This window comes from Poecilia reticulata, linkage group LG2 (genome assembly GCF_000633615.1).
Source record: "Poecilia reticulata strain Guanapo linkage group LG2, Guppy_female_1.0+MT, whole genome shotgun sequence".
In the NCBI taxonomy this organism is placed as follows: domain Eukaryota; kingdom Metazoa; phylum Chordata; class Actinopteri; order Cyprinodontiformes; family Poeciliidae; genus Poecilia; species Poecilia reticulata.
In genome coordinates this window covers 37,985,677-37,998,472 of record NC_024332.1, presented here as the reverse complement: position 1 = coordinate 37,998,472, position 12,796 = coordinate 37,985,677, and the positions used below count along the sequence as shown (strand labels likewise).

The 12,796-nt window shown below is 38.2% G+C and overlaps 2 protein-coding genes across 4 annotated transcripts in view; both read right to left on the bottom strand.

The window, feature by feature from the left end:
- Positions 1-829: 829 nt before the first annotated feature.
- On the bottom strand, positions 830-3,551 carry tex30 (testis expressed 30). Its single transcript, XM_008402958.2, is given in 6 exon segments — positions 830-1,052; positions 1,967-2,181; positions 2,289-2,340; positions 2,804-3,040; positions 3,217-3,252; positions 3,255-3,551. Coding segments are annotated over 6 exon segments (744 nt in total). The 5' UTR covers positions 3,288-3,551; the 3' UTR covers positions 830-881.
- A 78-nt stretch (positions 3,552-3,629) lies between these two features.
- Positions 3,630-12,796, bottom strand: part of poglut2 (protein O-glucosyltransferase 2) — an 11,188-nt gene continuing 2,021 nt past the window's right edge. Inside the window, exons 2-10 of one of the 3 annotated variants that reach the window (XM_008402948.2) lie at positions 8,548-8,753; positions 8,221-8,426; positions 7,478-7,555; positions 7,151-7,323; positions 6,032-6,269; positions 5,241-5,450; positions 4,404-4,493; positions 4,192-4,296; positions 3,630-3,772 (exon numbers count right to left, since the gene is read on the bottom strand). In XM_008402948.2, the coding sequence (XP_008401170.1) occupies positions 3,755-3,772; positions 4,192-4,296; positions 4,404-4,493; positions 5,241-5,450; positions 6,032-6,269; positions 7,151-7,323; positions 7,478-7,555; positions 8,221-8,426; positions 8,548-8,753 (1,324 nt within the window). In that variant the 3' untranslated portion in view covers positions 3,630-3,754. Of the gene's footprint in view, positions 3,773-4,191; positions 4,297-4,403; positions 4,494-5,240; positions 5,451-6,031; positions 6,270-7,150; positions 7,337-7,477; positions 7,556-8,220; positions 8,427-8,547; positions 8,754-12,796 lie in introns of those variants that run through there. The other 2 variants (XM_017308014.1, XM_017308016.1) reach the window with 2 other exon arrangements.

The window sequence follows — 12,796 nt, the reverse complement described above, 5'->3', positions numbered from 1 at the left end:
ATTATTAATTTTAACATGTTTCGTTGACTTTTTATAATTATTCTTTTTTTAATGAAGCTACAAACGTTTAGGATCTTAGTGAATATTTTTGATAAGCCTATCAGAAGAGGAAGTGCTGGACTCGTTCAGTTTGTCACCTGCCGAGATCCACTCAAAACCTTTCCGCGATCGACGTATTGAGCACCCCTGATCTACACTATTTTTGTCTATTCGTTGTATTTTTCCAATAGGCAACTTTGTACAGTTGAGGAGTAAAACATTTAAATGGATATCTTAAAAAGTCACTAATAAAATGTAGTTTTCATCTTCGCAATTTATCATTTTCATCCATTCTATTGATAATTTAATGAAGATACGGATCATCTTTTCTTCCTAATCACATATTGAACTAGTGTGTCAATTCACTCTTACTGCTTTTATCTGCCTTGCTTTCTCCAAGTAATTTTTCTTACAGCTTCATTACCACCGCTTCATCTTTACTGCCCTCAACTGGACGTGTGATTTCTGGTCTTTTTCGTCTTTAAACGGGAAGGGTCTGTCTGAATTCAATTATTTAAACAAGAGGAAATTGTGTGGAAATTATAACCCATTAAGTACTGCAGGCAAATAGTATAATAGTAAACTAAGCCAAACAGAATATACTGTAGTAACAGCCTGAATTTTAAGTTTTACATACCTTGCATTAAAATGTATTTTCTTCTCCTCGTGCACCATTATTTACTTACTATATCAGAGAAAAAAGTCTGTTTTGAAAACTACACTGAAAAAGAAATGTATCTTAATTCGTGATTACATGATGCAGCAAGCAGCATTAAGTCATTTATGCACATTTAGGTTGTGATATCTTTTATTTAACAGCACAGTGAAACAAACACCAAATGTTAATTCCCCAATGTTGTTTTGTCCTTTATCCACTGGAGGACTTTTAAGTTCACTTCATCCATTACAGAATCCTCAGACCTTCCTTTCACAGTCAGACCGTGGCTGCCTCCTTGTAGCCAAAAAACTTCAGCCTCGGCTTTCATATCTTTCAGCACCTCATTAAAAAGGTCCTGAGCAAAGAAAAAAGAAGAAAAGTCACCACTGAGGCCTGATATGTCATTGAATCTTCAAGTACACACCTGGCAAACACTGATCAAAGAGAGGCAGAGTAAAAAGGAGACTTAGAATTATAGATGTTGAAGAAAAATAACCAGAGAAGTCTGTGAAATCAGTAGAGAAGAAATGGTCAAATGAAATAAGCTGCTCTGCATGCAAGAGGGGTAGTTTATGTGTATGCATACATAAACTACAGTCATAAAATATTTTACTTTAGGATATAAGCTCAGACCTGTCCAGGGTGTACCCCGCCTCTCGCCCGAAACGTTAGCTGGAGATAGGCACCAGCAACCCTCCCGACCCCACTGAGGGACAAGGGTGCAAGAAAATGGATCATTGGAAAAACTAAGCCCAGTCTTACTGCTTCTGTAGAATTTAAAAAGTAGATGTAGCAGACAGATAATACTAAAATGCACTTGATTAAGTGATGATCAGCGAAATGACCAACAAAAGTGTGTTGACACAATGGCAAGTTGGAAAAAACATCAGCAACAATCTAAGAGAAACAACTGTATCTGCCCACAAATTTAGGAAGAGTTACAAGAACATGTCGGGACAATTTGAGGTCCCAAACACAGCAGCAAGTCATTTTTTTCTATAATTTTGCTCAGTTTCCCCATATTTTGAGACATAGAACGTCTCAAAATGTTTTATTGCATTTCTGACTGTGTGTTAACTTCCATATTGAAAAATGAAACTTATAGCAGTATGCAGAAAGAAGATGTTGCAATGAAAATCCAGACTGAAACAGATTGAAATGTTGTGGCAGGACATTAAAAAAGGAGAACAAAAGCAAATGTGAAAAAAAAAAAAATCCTACAAATGTAAATCCATTTCCTCATCCAATGCAGAACATTTTCACCCTCACCCCGTTGCACATTGTGTCCTCAGTGCCAGACACAAACAGCACACAAACACTCCCAGGCAGCATTTTTAAGTCTTCACTCCGCTGATGACGGGTGTGAGTCTTTCCTGGCGGGTGCAGGGGGAAAGAGAGGCAGATGACACCCTGCACTGCGTCCTCAGACTCATCGCTCAGCTGCCTGGCGAGGGCTGCAGCCGCACGGCATCCCATTGACCTGCCTGATTTGATCATGAAAGGAATCCCATTTAGTGCAGTAGTTTGTCTAAAACACAATGAAGCTGTTATCAATGGAAATCAGCATGGGCATGTGGCACTTTCTATTTACCTCCAAAAAATGTGTTTTTCAATGTAAACCTCTCCAAGGTTTTCAAGTAGTCCTGAAAGGACACATGAGTGTTTTTTTTTAATTTATTTAAATGAGGACTTTGCAATTAAAATAGCACAGCAGGATTTCACAACATGCAAATTTCTTAAAATGCACACCGATAGCAAATGTGCATTTTGCCTTAAATGAATTCCGGTCAATGATATCACAAGAGGCACAAGACGCATCTGATCAGCTGCTACTGCAAACTGTATGTCAAATTCACAGTAGTTTACATATTTATACATTTAACTGAAGCAAACATTTTCTAACAGTTGGTTTCTATGTATTCACTACTTGAAACAAAAGTCACATTCTACTTTTATTTTTTTAAACTTAACTCTTTTGAATTGATTCTGAAAGACAAAACTGAAAAACTATAAAATTCTGTTCAACAAGGCCAATATAGCTCACAAGTCAGATTTTTCCTTTCATTTTGCAGCAGTTTTCTTTCAACAGAAACAAAAAATACTTACCCAGACAGCATTATAAGCTTTAACTCTATAAGCCAAGTTCAAACCCTTGCATGTGAAACGGAGGCAGAGAAAACCGTCTGATGCCAGAGCGTGAGCAAGAGAAACTAAATGTTTGAAGTTCATGTCTCCTCCCGCACCGTGTGTTAGTATGACGGCTGTCTGAACATCATTCAGTGACGCTGGAACACACAAGACTGCGTCCAGACTCTTTGTCCCGAACGGCACTTTTACAAGTTCCTGAAAGATACGTTTAAAAGCAAGTCATTCATCTGGACAGCTCACTGCCCTTTTTCATGACGTACAGTCTGTGTATCCTCATCTACAGTCTCTACGTGTGAATTCCTTCTTTCAGCCTAAACTGCTTGAAAATGGCGCTTATTTTTAATGAAGAATTTCGTTATTTTAACGTTTACCTCATTAAACTTGTCCATTGCAGGCGGTCCTTCTGTACAAAGTCTTCAAAATGACTGAAAATGAGTGCCATCTAGCGTTCAGGAGTGGTATTTACAATTATTCCGTTTTTRCCTATTTGAACATAAATTTTGGAATAGTGAATATTGAATTCAGATCTGGACCGCTGYTATGTTTCGTAAAACACTTAGAAAATGTAGAATTTTCCTTTAATTTCAAAACTATGCGCTTACCTGTGTTGGTTCATCACATAAAACAATTTCAAAAAAGGGGGAAAAACTATGGTGTTTTTGTGTGTAACATGCAAAACATGAACACAGGGTTAATAATACTTTTACAGCGATTTTATGTGAATGTAACGTTAATGTGTAAATGCTGAATAAAGGCAAGGAAACAAAAAAAAAACACAGAAATGTAAAAAAGAAGAATTTTAATTATATAAAAAGTGACATTCATCTCATAATAAACAAATAAATCGTAACTTGAAAAGATTTCTTGGCAATTTCAGATATGATCCATTGCTCTTCCTATGGTGCAAGATCAAAGTTCATCTTTTGCCTGAAAAAGGGAGAACAGTGAAACRGTAAAAGAAACACTGATATTTGTCCTTTCAGGACTACCTGATGAAAMGCATTAATTAGTAAAAGAAAAAATGCAGTGCGGTGGCARCTCATGTACAGCAGAGGGAGCCAGATACTTTAAAATGAAAGTATGYTATTGGAGCCAATAGTATAACACCATTACAAAAAAGATMMATTTAACTGAAAATCTAGTTTCTTAAATTTTAAAGCGAGTTAATAAAAATTAATCACTTTGGCCAACAGAAGATGCATTTAATGGAGGGAAAAGGGAAGAAASTTTTTCAATAAAGCAGTCACACATTTAAGAACAGATTTATTGTTGGGAAATATTTTTTAGCTGTTTAACACTTGTTCTAAGCAGCCCTGGTATAAAGGAAACGTGCCGAGATCCCTTACCACTGTCCGGTCGCAGGAACATGGAAACAAGTCATCTTTAGGTTGCTCTACAAACTCCATGCCCTCCCGAAYCTTAGGCTCTGTGATCTGCAGCCTGGAATACTCCTTTATGAAGCACAGCAAAAATTATTTTATGAATATTGTTTACAAACAACATGATTTATTCAGGTTGGTATAACAGCAGGGGTAAAGGAAAAATACAGCAGTGATACCTTGAAAAGCTTGTAGTAGTAACAGAATATACTATCTCCCATTAAATGACTGCGGGCAAACTGCTGACCTGCAAGGGCAATTTTCCTTGCCTGCGAAAAGATGAGAGTTTTAAAAAAACAGCACCACAAGGAGGAATTACGCCTTGGAAAAACAATAGGTTACATGTTGAATTTAATGCTTTTCAAACATATAAAACATAAAAGAAATTCACATCCAGCAAGCCTGAAATGAAAGAAAAACAATGCATCTCAACTTATTTGTTAAATTACAGGAAYGTGAACTATTTATACCTTCTTTACAAACTAAAATCTGACTAAGTGTACTCTGCATTTGTATCCAAGCCCCCTGAGTGACAGATTATATTTTGTACACAAAATTCTACTGAATTATATAGCAGTTTGTGGTTATATCATTTCAAGAGGTATGAATACTTCACTAAGCACTGTATAATTGATGAGCTCCCGTTGATAGATTTATATATAGTTAACTCAGAGAGGCATAAAATAATCTCAGCGAGTCAATAAATTCATACTCATGAATAATGTATTCTTAAATGGACTGCCTACAGTATTACACAGCAAACTGAAGAGATCTGATAATGCAAAAATGATGTGACCATTATTTAACAGATATAATGAGGACAGGCCTGCATTTTTCCATTACTCTGTTCTTCCAGTTGGGATTGTAACAGTGGATTCTGTAGATGGTTCTGCTCGAAAAGTAACAATGTGTGCTCTCTTGAYAATAGAAAGAAAAAAAAAATATGTGTGTGAAATGGCTGTTCATAACAACACCAGTTCAGTTTTAGTGACCATAATCATCCAACAGATGATCACCTCGTCATCGTGGTCTCGGGCCCACTTGATCTTYTCCAGCAGGTCACCCAGATTTGCTTTTATCGGGATGTAATGCTCCCACGGCCGCAGCTCGTTGTAGAAATGCTCGTAGTAGCTGGAATCCTGCTTTAAGACSACACTGTCTCCTGCCAGCAGGTACGGCAGACGGTAGGCTGCTACTGTCCCATCAACGTTTATCTGATACTTATACTGCAGGTGAACAAGAAGAGAGAAATAAATCAAGTGAGATAATTACCTTCCTGAAGAGAAATTAGTTTCTAAATAGTTTACATGTAGGTATCCCATACTTCTGCCTGTTTTTAAATATAMATTCAAAAACTTCCTGAAGAGGGCAGACATTTTTATATGCTGGTTTTAGTTATGGGATCTACAAATACCAGGCACTAACATATACAGGAAGGAAGAAAGGACAAGAATGAAAATGAAAAAATGGATACAAGAAAAGAAAAATATGACACAAGGGCACAATGAATGACAAAAGGAGGCAAAGACGAGGAAAATGAAGAAGCTCACAAAGTAGGAGGAAAGGACACAAAAACTGAAGGACAGAAAGAAGGAARACACAAAAAAGAACTTTGGAATAAGGGAAATTTATGTTTCCATACTTCTTGTGTTCTTTTTCCTTRCTTTTACTGACTCCTTCTGCATCTAAAGTTGTACTTGACTTGGCAACTAGTATTTCTGTGTAGTAACTTTAAAGATATAACTAATTGGTTTCAGGACATACTGCACAGAGACGACGTGTCTTCATGCAGCTTCACCACTCTCACCTTGAAGAAATCAAAGAAAGAGACGTGTTTGACCAGCGGGCCGTAGAGGCTCTCATCATGTTTGAAGAAGAAGAAGTTCGTGAAAGCAGCATCTATAAAGTCGGGGCGAGCTCTAGACAGCTTGACCAGCTGTAGGCGCTCCTGGCGGCTGTCCCGGCCCCTCCAGAAGGCCGTGGCGTTCTTCTCCGGCCACGGCGGCCCGGTGTTGGCCTGGACCGACATCATGTCCAGGCTCACTCTGTCCGGTGCAGRAAAATACAGAGTTGAAGTCAAACCTCCTGCTGTTCCAGAGGGTAATAATCTAACTGTATGACAAAATATACTTCTTTTTGGCCATACTCAGTGTCTTAGAAAAGCAAAATAAAATTTGCAGGCTGTGCTTCTTGCATAAAATAAGAGTCCAAGTCATTGGGACAACTCGGCAGAAACATTACAGAAAATAACTTATTTAGAAATATTTTATAAGCAAATGAAGTCCCCTGTAGACACAGAAATGAATAAAATCTACTCATTTAATTGATATGTGACCTCAAATCTAATCTTTCAAAGAAGCAAATTTTAAACGTTGATATTCTGCTTTTCCATTTAAATAATGTTTCATTTGCTAAATAAATCAATTTTTTTGTCTCCTCAGTAGRAACARTGGGATTTGTTTTGAGTGTTCCTGCTGCAATCAGTGTCAGTTCTGCAATGTATTGATTAAGAGGTGCTRACTGCAAATGCATTTCACATAAAAAATACATCGAAGTTAGTGATTTTARATGCAAATAATAAAGTTTCYGGGTTGTAAAAACTCTGGCMAGGCACTGGAGGACAGGGTGCCTGTTCTGTTTTCTGCTGGTCTATTTTTAAACCTTTGCAAGGACAGGAAGAAAGAGACAAATTACTTCCTTYGATTTTAGTTCATGAGAGAAATTCCCTGGAGCGAAACCAGCAGAGGCTTCGTTTTCAAAAAGCTCCTGGAGTGCACTCCAAGTTCACCTGCATAAATAGCTGATTGTGTATAATAATAATAATAATAATAATAATAATCCTGTAAGCTTTTGCTGAATGAGGCTGAATTACAGTAACTCTGGTGCTAAGCAACACTTAATACGCACATTGATTCAAAGGCCCTACCTTCCCATGCTCTCTAGAACCGACTCAGTCAGGTCGTAAGTGGGCATGACGATATCTCTGGTGTTGTTTGAGCCACACCAAGAAAAGATAGGATGGAGCTTATCGGTGGGTTTCCTCTTCTCCAGGGGCCAGTCACCCAGATTTACAAAGAACTCAACATCAGGGAGTCGAACCTGCAAACACACCCTTGTAGAATATCAATGATTCAGCTCCTGTCTGATGTTCTCATCAGACAGGATGAGAACATCAGACAGAAGAGAAACATCACATTCGATAGGATCGATATTCTAAATTGAAGGGTATTAGGTTGTTCACTTTAAAGCTCACCTTTCTTGTAAGTGAGAGTAAGATGGCATCCATGAAGATTCTAAAGCCGACATGYTCTCCAAATGTTTTCACATACACCTGGAGGGAGAAGGAAGGACAAAATGAAGATGCAGGGTTTCCCCCAGTACATTATAAGCCTGGTGGGCCACCAGTATAAATAACTGGCCRCCAGTTATTTATACGTTGTGAGTTTTTTTTGTGCTTTTTTTTTATATTTGCATTTTTAAGACTTTATAGTTGGTGTTCAGGCATCAATCTTCCAGTAACACATAATTATCAAGTGATATTTTCAAGTCTCCCGTCAACTTTAAACATTTTTTAACTCAAAAACACGGTGGGCCACTGGATGAATGACTGACAGAGCGCTCCAACCACCAGGCTTCGCAAGTTTTCTGGGGGAAACCCTTTGGCAAAAATAAGTCACCCTAACCTCTTTGGCATTTCAGATTGATTTTTAAGTTAATCTGGGTTCATTTATAAAAACAAAAAAACCATTAGATTTCTGAAAAGATGCCATGTTCGGAGTGACACTTTAGAATGATGCGTCAACTTGCGTTGATTAATCTAATAAAATCTCAATCAGGTATACTGATGTTTGTGAATGCAATTTTACAAAATCTGAATAAAGCTTAAGGGGTGTAAACGTCAAGGGGGGTGCATTTAGGATTTTTTTTTTAGCTGTTCTTTTATTGAACCTGTGAGTTAAAATTTGTATAATTGTTATAATTACATTTATCAAGTACCTTGTTTTCTTTAATTGTGTAATGACAGAGGCTTTGGCGCTGCCCAAAGCGCTTTGGGATCTCCTGTGAGTTCTGATCTGGATCGACACTCGCATAAAGGGAGAGATCCCTGCTTATCTGGGCGAAGGACTCAGGACAGCGCATGTTTTTCTCCCATACAAAACCACTTGGCTGGGGACAGTCACAACCTTCGTGGTACACTCTACCTGGGAAGGAGAGGCATATTCATGCTTTTTCACCCTGTGTCATAGCAACAATGTTGAAGTTACGCTTCAAAAATGTAATMTTTTGACACACAATGTTATGGCAACTGGAACAGTTTTCTACCTTGGAGAATATAGGGTGACTTGGCAACATGCTTGGCTTTCAGCAGAACATGGATGYGCAGGTCAGTATAGGTGGCGTACATCCTGTAGCGAACCAAGAACGACCCATCCCGACGATCAAGAACTTGAATCCAGATCCTGGTGAACTGCTCTGTTGGGGAGACCATCTTTACCTCAAACGTCTTCTCTCCAGGCGATGTTGTTAAACTAAAAGTATCAGGATACAGAGAGATTACTCACRATTGGTAATAGTTTAAATCTGATATCTTTTGCTGCTCTCTGTGCAAAATGAGTGAAAATGATACAGCTAAACAGAGAACACACCCTAAATGTGAAACCTTTAAAGTTTTTTTTTTCCTCAGAGGACAAAAGATGTGTGACGAAAGGTCAGCTCCATGTTTTCTCTCTAGTTCTAAGTTTCAACTTTTTTACTTGAGCAAACAGGGAAAATAGAAACTGTAAACAGATGAGACAATCTGCAGGTAACACTAAATACAGTAGAAGCTTTTTTCCAGTTTTGATAACTATTGCCAGAGCAAAGAGAAGCCAGAAGTGAAGTCAATATTTGAAATATTTGGCCAGGATATATTWATCTAATATTAAAATATGTTTGGTGATTATATGCTACTCCWTTTTTTTKTTTTTTTAAAGATATTTGATATGTTCTCAGATATAGTATCAGTTGTTGTAGCAGGATGTTTACAGTTCTCTTTAAATGCAAATGGTTTCCAGACCATTAACTGTTCTGATCCACAGTTGGGCCTCGACCCTTACTTTAAGAACAACTGGACTTAAATTAGATTGAGACAAATTGATTTTGAATTCTGTCCGATTAGGTCTAAACCGAAACTGCTTTCTGTAAAGGGCCATAAATCCATCATAAAACATCGCTATACAACTAAAATAACCTGAGTTGTACTTCTCTGCAGTGGCGCAGAAAGTGGGTAAACACGGTATGCAACGCATAGGGGCGCTGAACTAGAGGGGACGCAGTAATGTCAGTATTAATAATAAAATAATAAAGACTGTGGTATTCTCATTCAGTAACGTAATTAAATTAGTTGTGCTACCACCCCACGCCACTAGAGGCAGTAGCAAACCCGAAAAGGTGCAACTAAGGAACMGATTTAGAAGTACACAGAAAAATGAAGCTATATCCCAGATTTCAAAAGACAATAAAAAGGGGAGACCGCAGATAATATAGGAAATAGCGCCCCCCTTAAATTCCAGAGTGCAATGGTCCCATTTCCAMATAAGGTGTGAGACAGTGGTCTGTCCCCGACCCTTTCTGTTTACTGCAGCAAAGTTCTTCTCAAACAACAAGGTAATGGTGGGTAACTATGGCAACCAGTGACCGTTTAACAGCCCGCCTACTCTTTCTGCAGTCAGGTTGCCGCGCATCCGCCGTGTTAATAAAAAAAATCAGAATATTGAGACCCAAAATGTTTCAATGCCGGCTGAAGAACGTGATGAGGAGCGTCCACGGAAAAGGTAAGTTCTACTGAGAGCACTGTGATTTCTGCAACAGAGCCGGTGACCGAAAAGAAATCCGTCACATTAATAGAAGAAAGTCGACCAGAAAGGGGAGAAACAGTCCAAGACTAGATATCAAACAATATTAAGAAGACCCCATTGTTGTGGCAATCTTTCCCCCAGCCAGATACTTGCATCGATCTGACGTTTTTTGCTGCAAACAGTGACATCAACGGTCCTGTGTCTGAAAATCAAAGTCACCAGGCAGGTTTGCCCAGAAGCGAAAAAAAGACGTTCTGGAAAATGTTCCCAACGTCTCAACCTTGCATAGATGTAAGTTTTTTTTGCTGATAATATTGAGACCAAAAATGTTTCAATGCCGGCTGAAGAACATGATGAGGTAGCGTCCATGAAAAAGGAAAGTTCTACTAAGAACACTGCAACACTGATCACCAAAGAGGAATCCATCTTGAAACCGCAGGAGACACAGGATCAAAAAGGGGAGAAACATCCATCTCTGGGAAAACCCATGGACAAGACAAGGCAAGTAAAATGCTCCTGGGAAGCAAAATATAAGRAGTCTGAATTGGCACATATGGAAGTACAAAAATTCTTAATGAAACAGCTYGATGAGATGTTTGATATAAATCAGAAACTAGATGCTAAAATTAAAAAGCTAAAAGATCTGACGAACAAATTACTCTCGGAGAGAAGACAGAGGAAGAGTACTATGGTTTCAGTTCAGACTCAGTGCGAATCACAAAACACCTCACCAGTTTACCAAAGTGTGTCAGTCAAAACGGATATGGATGTGCCTAAAACCAGATGTTACTTGAAACCAGTCGGTCAATCAATATCAACACAAACAGAGATGGATGTGGTGGACAACAGATTTAACTTGGAACCAGTTTATAACACCATTTCAACCCAAACTGAGCTGTTTTTACTGCTTAAAAAACAACCTTCTGAAATACAAATGAACAGACATCAGGATCATCAGACAAAAGTATTCAAGAGATCTACAGTTGAGAACAGCATAGAGTCAGCAAAGAGAGATGCATCTGAACTGAATGTTTTCAGTAATTACAACATTTCTGGTGACAACATTGAAAGAGAACTTTCAGTAAAGGAAATAGTTGGAGACCAGACAGAGACAATCAAAAACGAGATTCAAACAAATGAAACAGCCATTGGTGAAGTACAGCAGGTGATAGAAGAAGAAGCGGTCTGCATAACACAACAAAATGGAGACGGGAAGGATGAGGAAAAAGCGATCAAAGACATCTAAAAGTAAGATCAAGAGAAAGGCAGCAAGGAGAGATGCATCTGAACTGGAGAGCCTCTGTAAGGAAAACGTTTCCGGTGACATTAAAAAAGAAGTTTCAGTACCAGAAATAGTTGGAGACCAGACAGAGACCATCGAAAATGAAATTCACAAGAATGAAACAGCCATCGGTGAAGTACTGCAGGTGATAAAAGAAGAAACAGTCTCCATAACACAACAAAATGGAGACGCAAAGGATGAGAAAAAGCGATCAAAGACATCTAAACGTAAGATCAAGAGAAAGGCAGCAAGGAGAGAAGCATCTGAACTGGAGAGCCTCTGTAAGGAAAACGTTTCTGGAGCAAACATAGAACAARAAGTTTCAACAGCAGAAACAATTAGGGATCAAACAGCCTTTATTAAAAACGATATTTATACAATAGAAACAGAGATATCTAAAGAACAGCAGGTCCCTGAAGAAAAAACTGAACAGGAAACTGTTGTAAACTTGATTGAGACAGATCAACACTTTGCCCCAATCACTAAGACAACAAATCCTGATTCGGAAAAAATACCTGACATCCCCCAGATTGCTTCTGAACAAACTGGGACAATAGCYGGGACAGTTTCAGAAGACGTAACACGTCAAGTTGATGTCGTTTCCAGAGAGGAGGAATGTGGTCTAACGGAAAATCAGAAAACATCGCTTCCACAAACAAAGTTTATATTAARCAAAGATGAAGTCCAAACACCACCTCAGGAATTAGAACCGCAATCAGTTGATGAGTCAGCTGAGGAGGGCAATATTTCTGAAGGAGAAGAGAACCCCAAGAAAAAGACATCAGTGTGGAAGCGAATCAAAAAGGCTCTAACTCCACCACCTCTACGCCGGTTMAAAAAAAACAGATGTAAAGTCCATCCATCATAGGCATCAACTGATGTCTAAAGTAGATTAGATTTAAGAGGGGGGCGGGGCCACGTGTGTTTTGGTGATTAGCGGTAATTAGAAAAAAAGCTACTGTGATTTTTAATTGGACATTTTAATATTCAAAAGACAGGACTGCACGGTGGGAAATGTCTCGCCGTGTAGGTGTGGGTTCACTCCGGGTGCTCCGGCTTCCCCCACGTTCAACGACATCAGTAKTCATCTTCATCCATTGTAAGATGTTTATTTCTAATTCGAAACAGAAAATCAGAAAACCACATTTTTTAATTAGAGGGAGATTTAGAGAAAGAAAATGTAAACAACGTGGAACAAAAAGAGAATTACAGAAGTCTAAACCGATACAAACTGGGAAAAATTTAGAAAACTATTTATCTTTGTGGGCAATCAATCAATCAATCAATCAATCAATCAATCAATCAATCAATAAAATTTGTATAGCACTTTTCAGCAGCGAGGCTGAAACATGTATATATACATACATGTAAAAATACATATGCATATATATCTGCCTCTCTCTCTACAAATATTTATAAATCTATATATAGATATGTATGTATATCTATATAT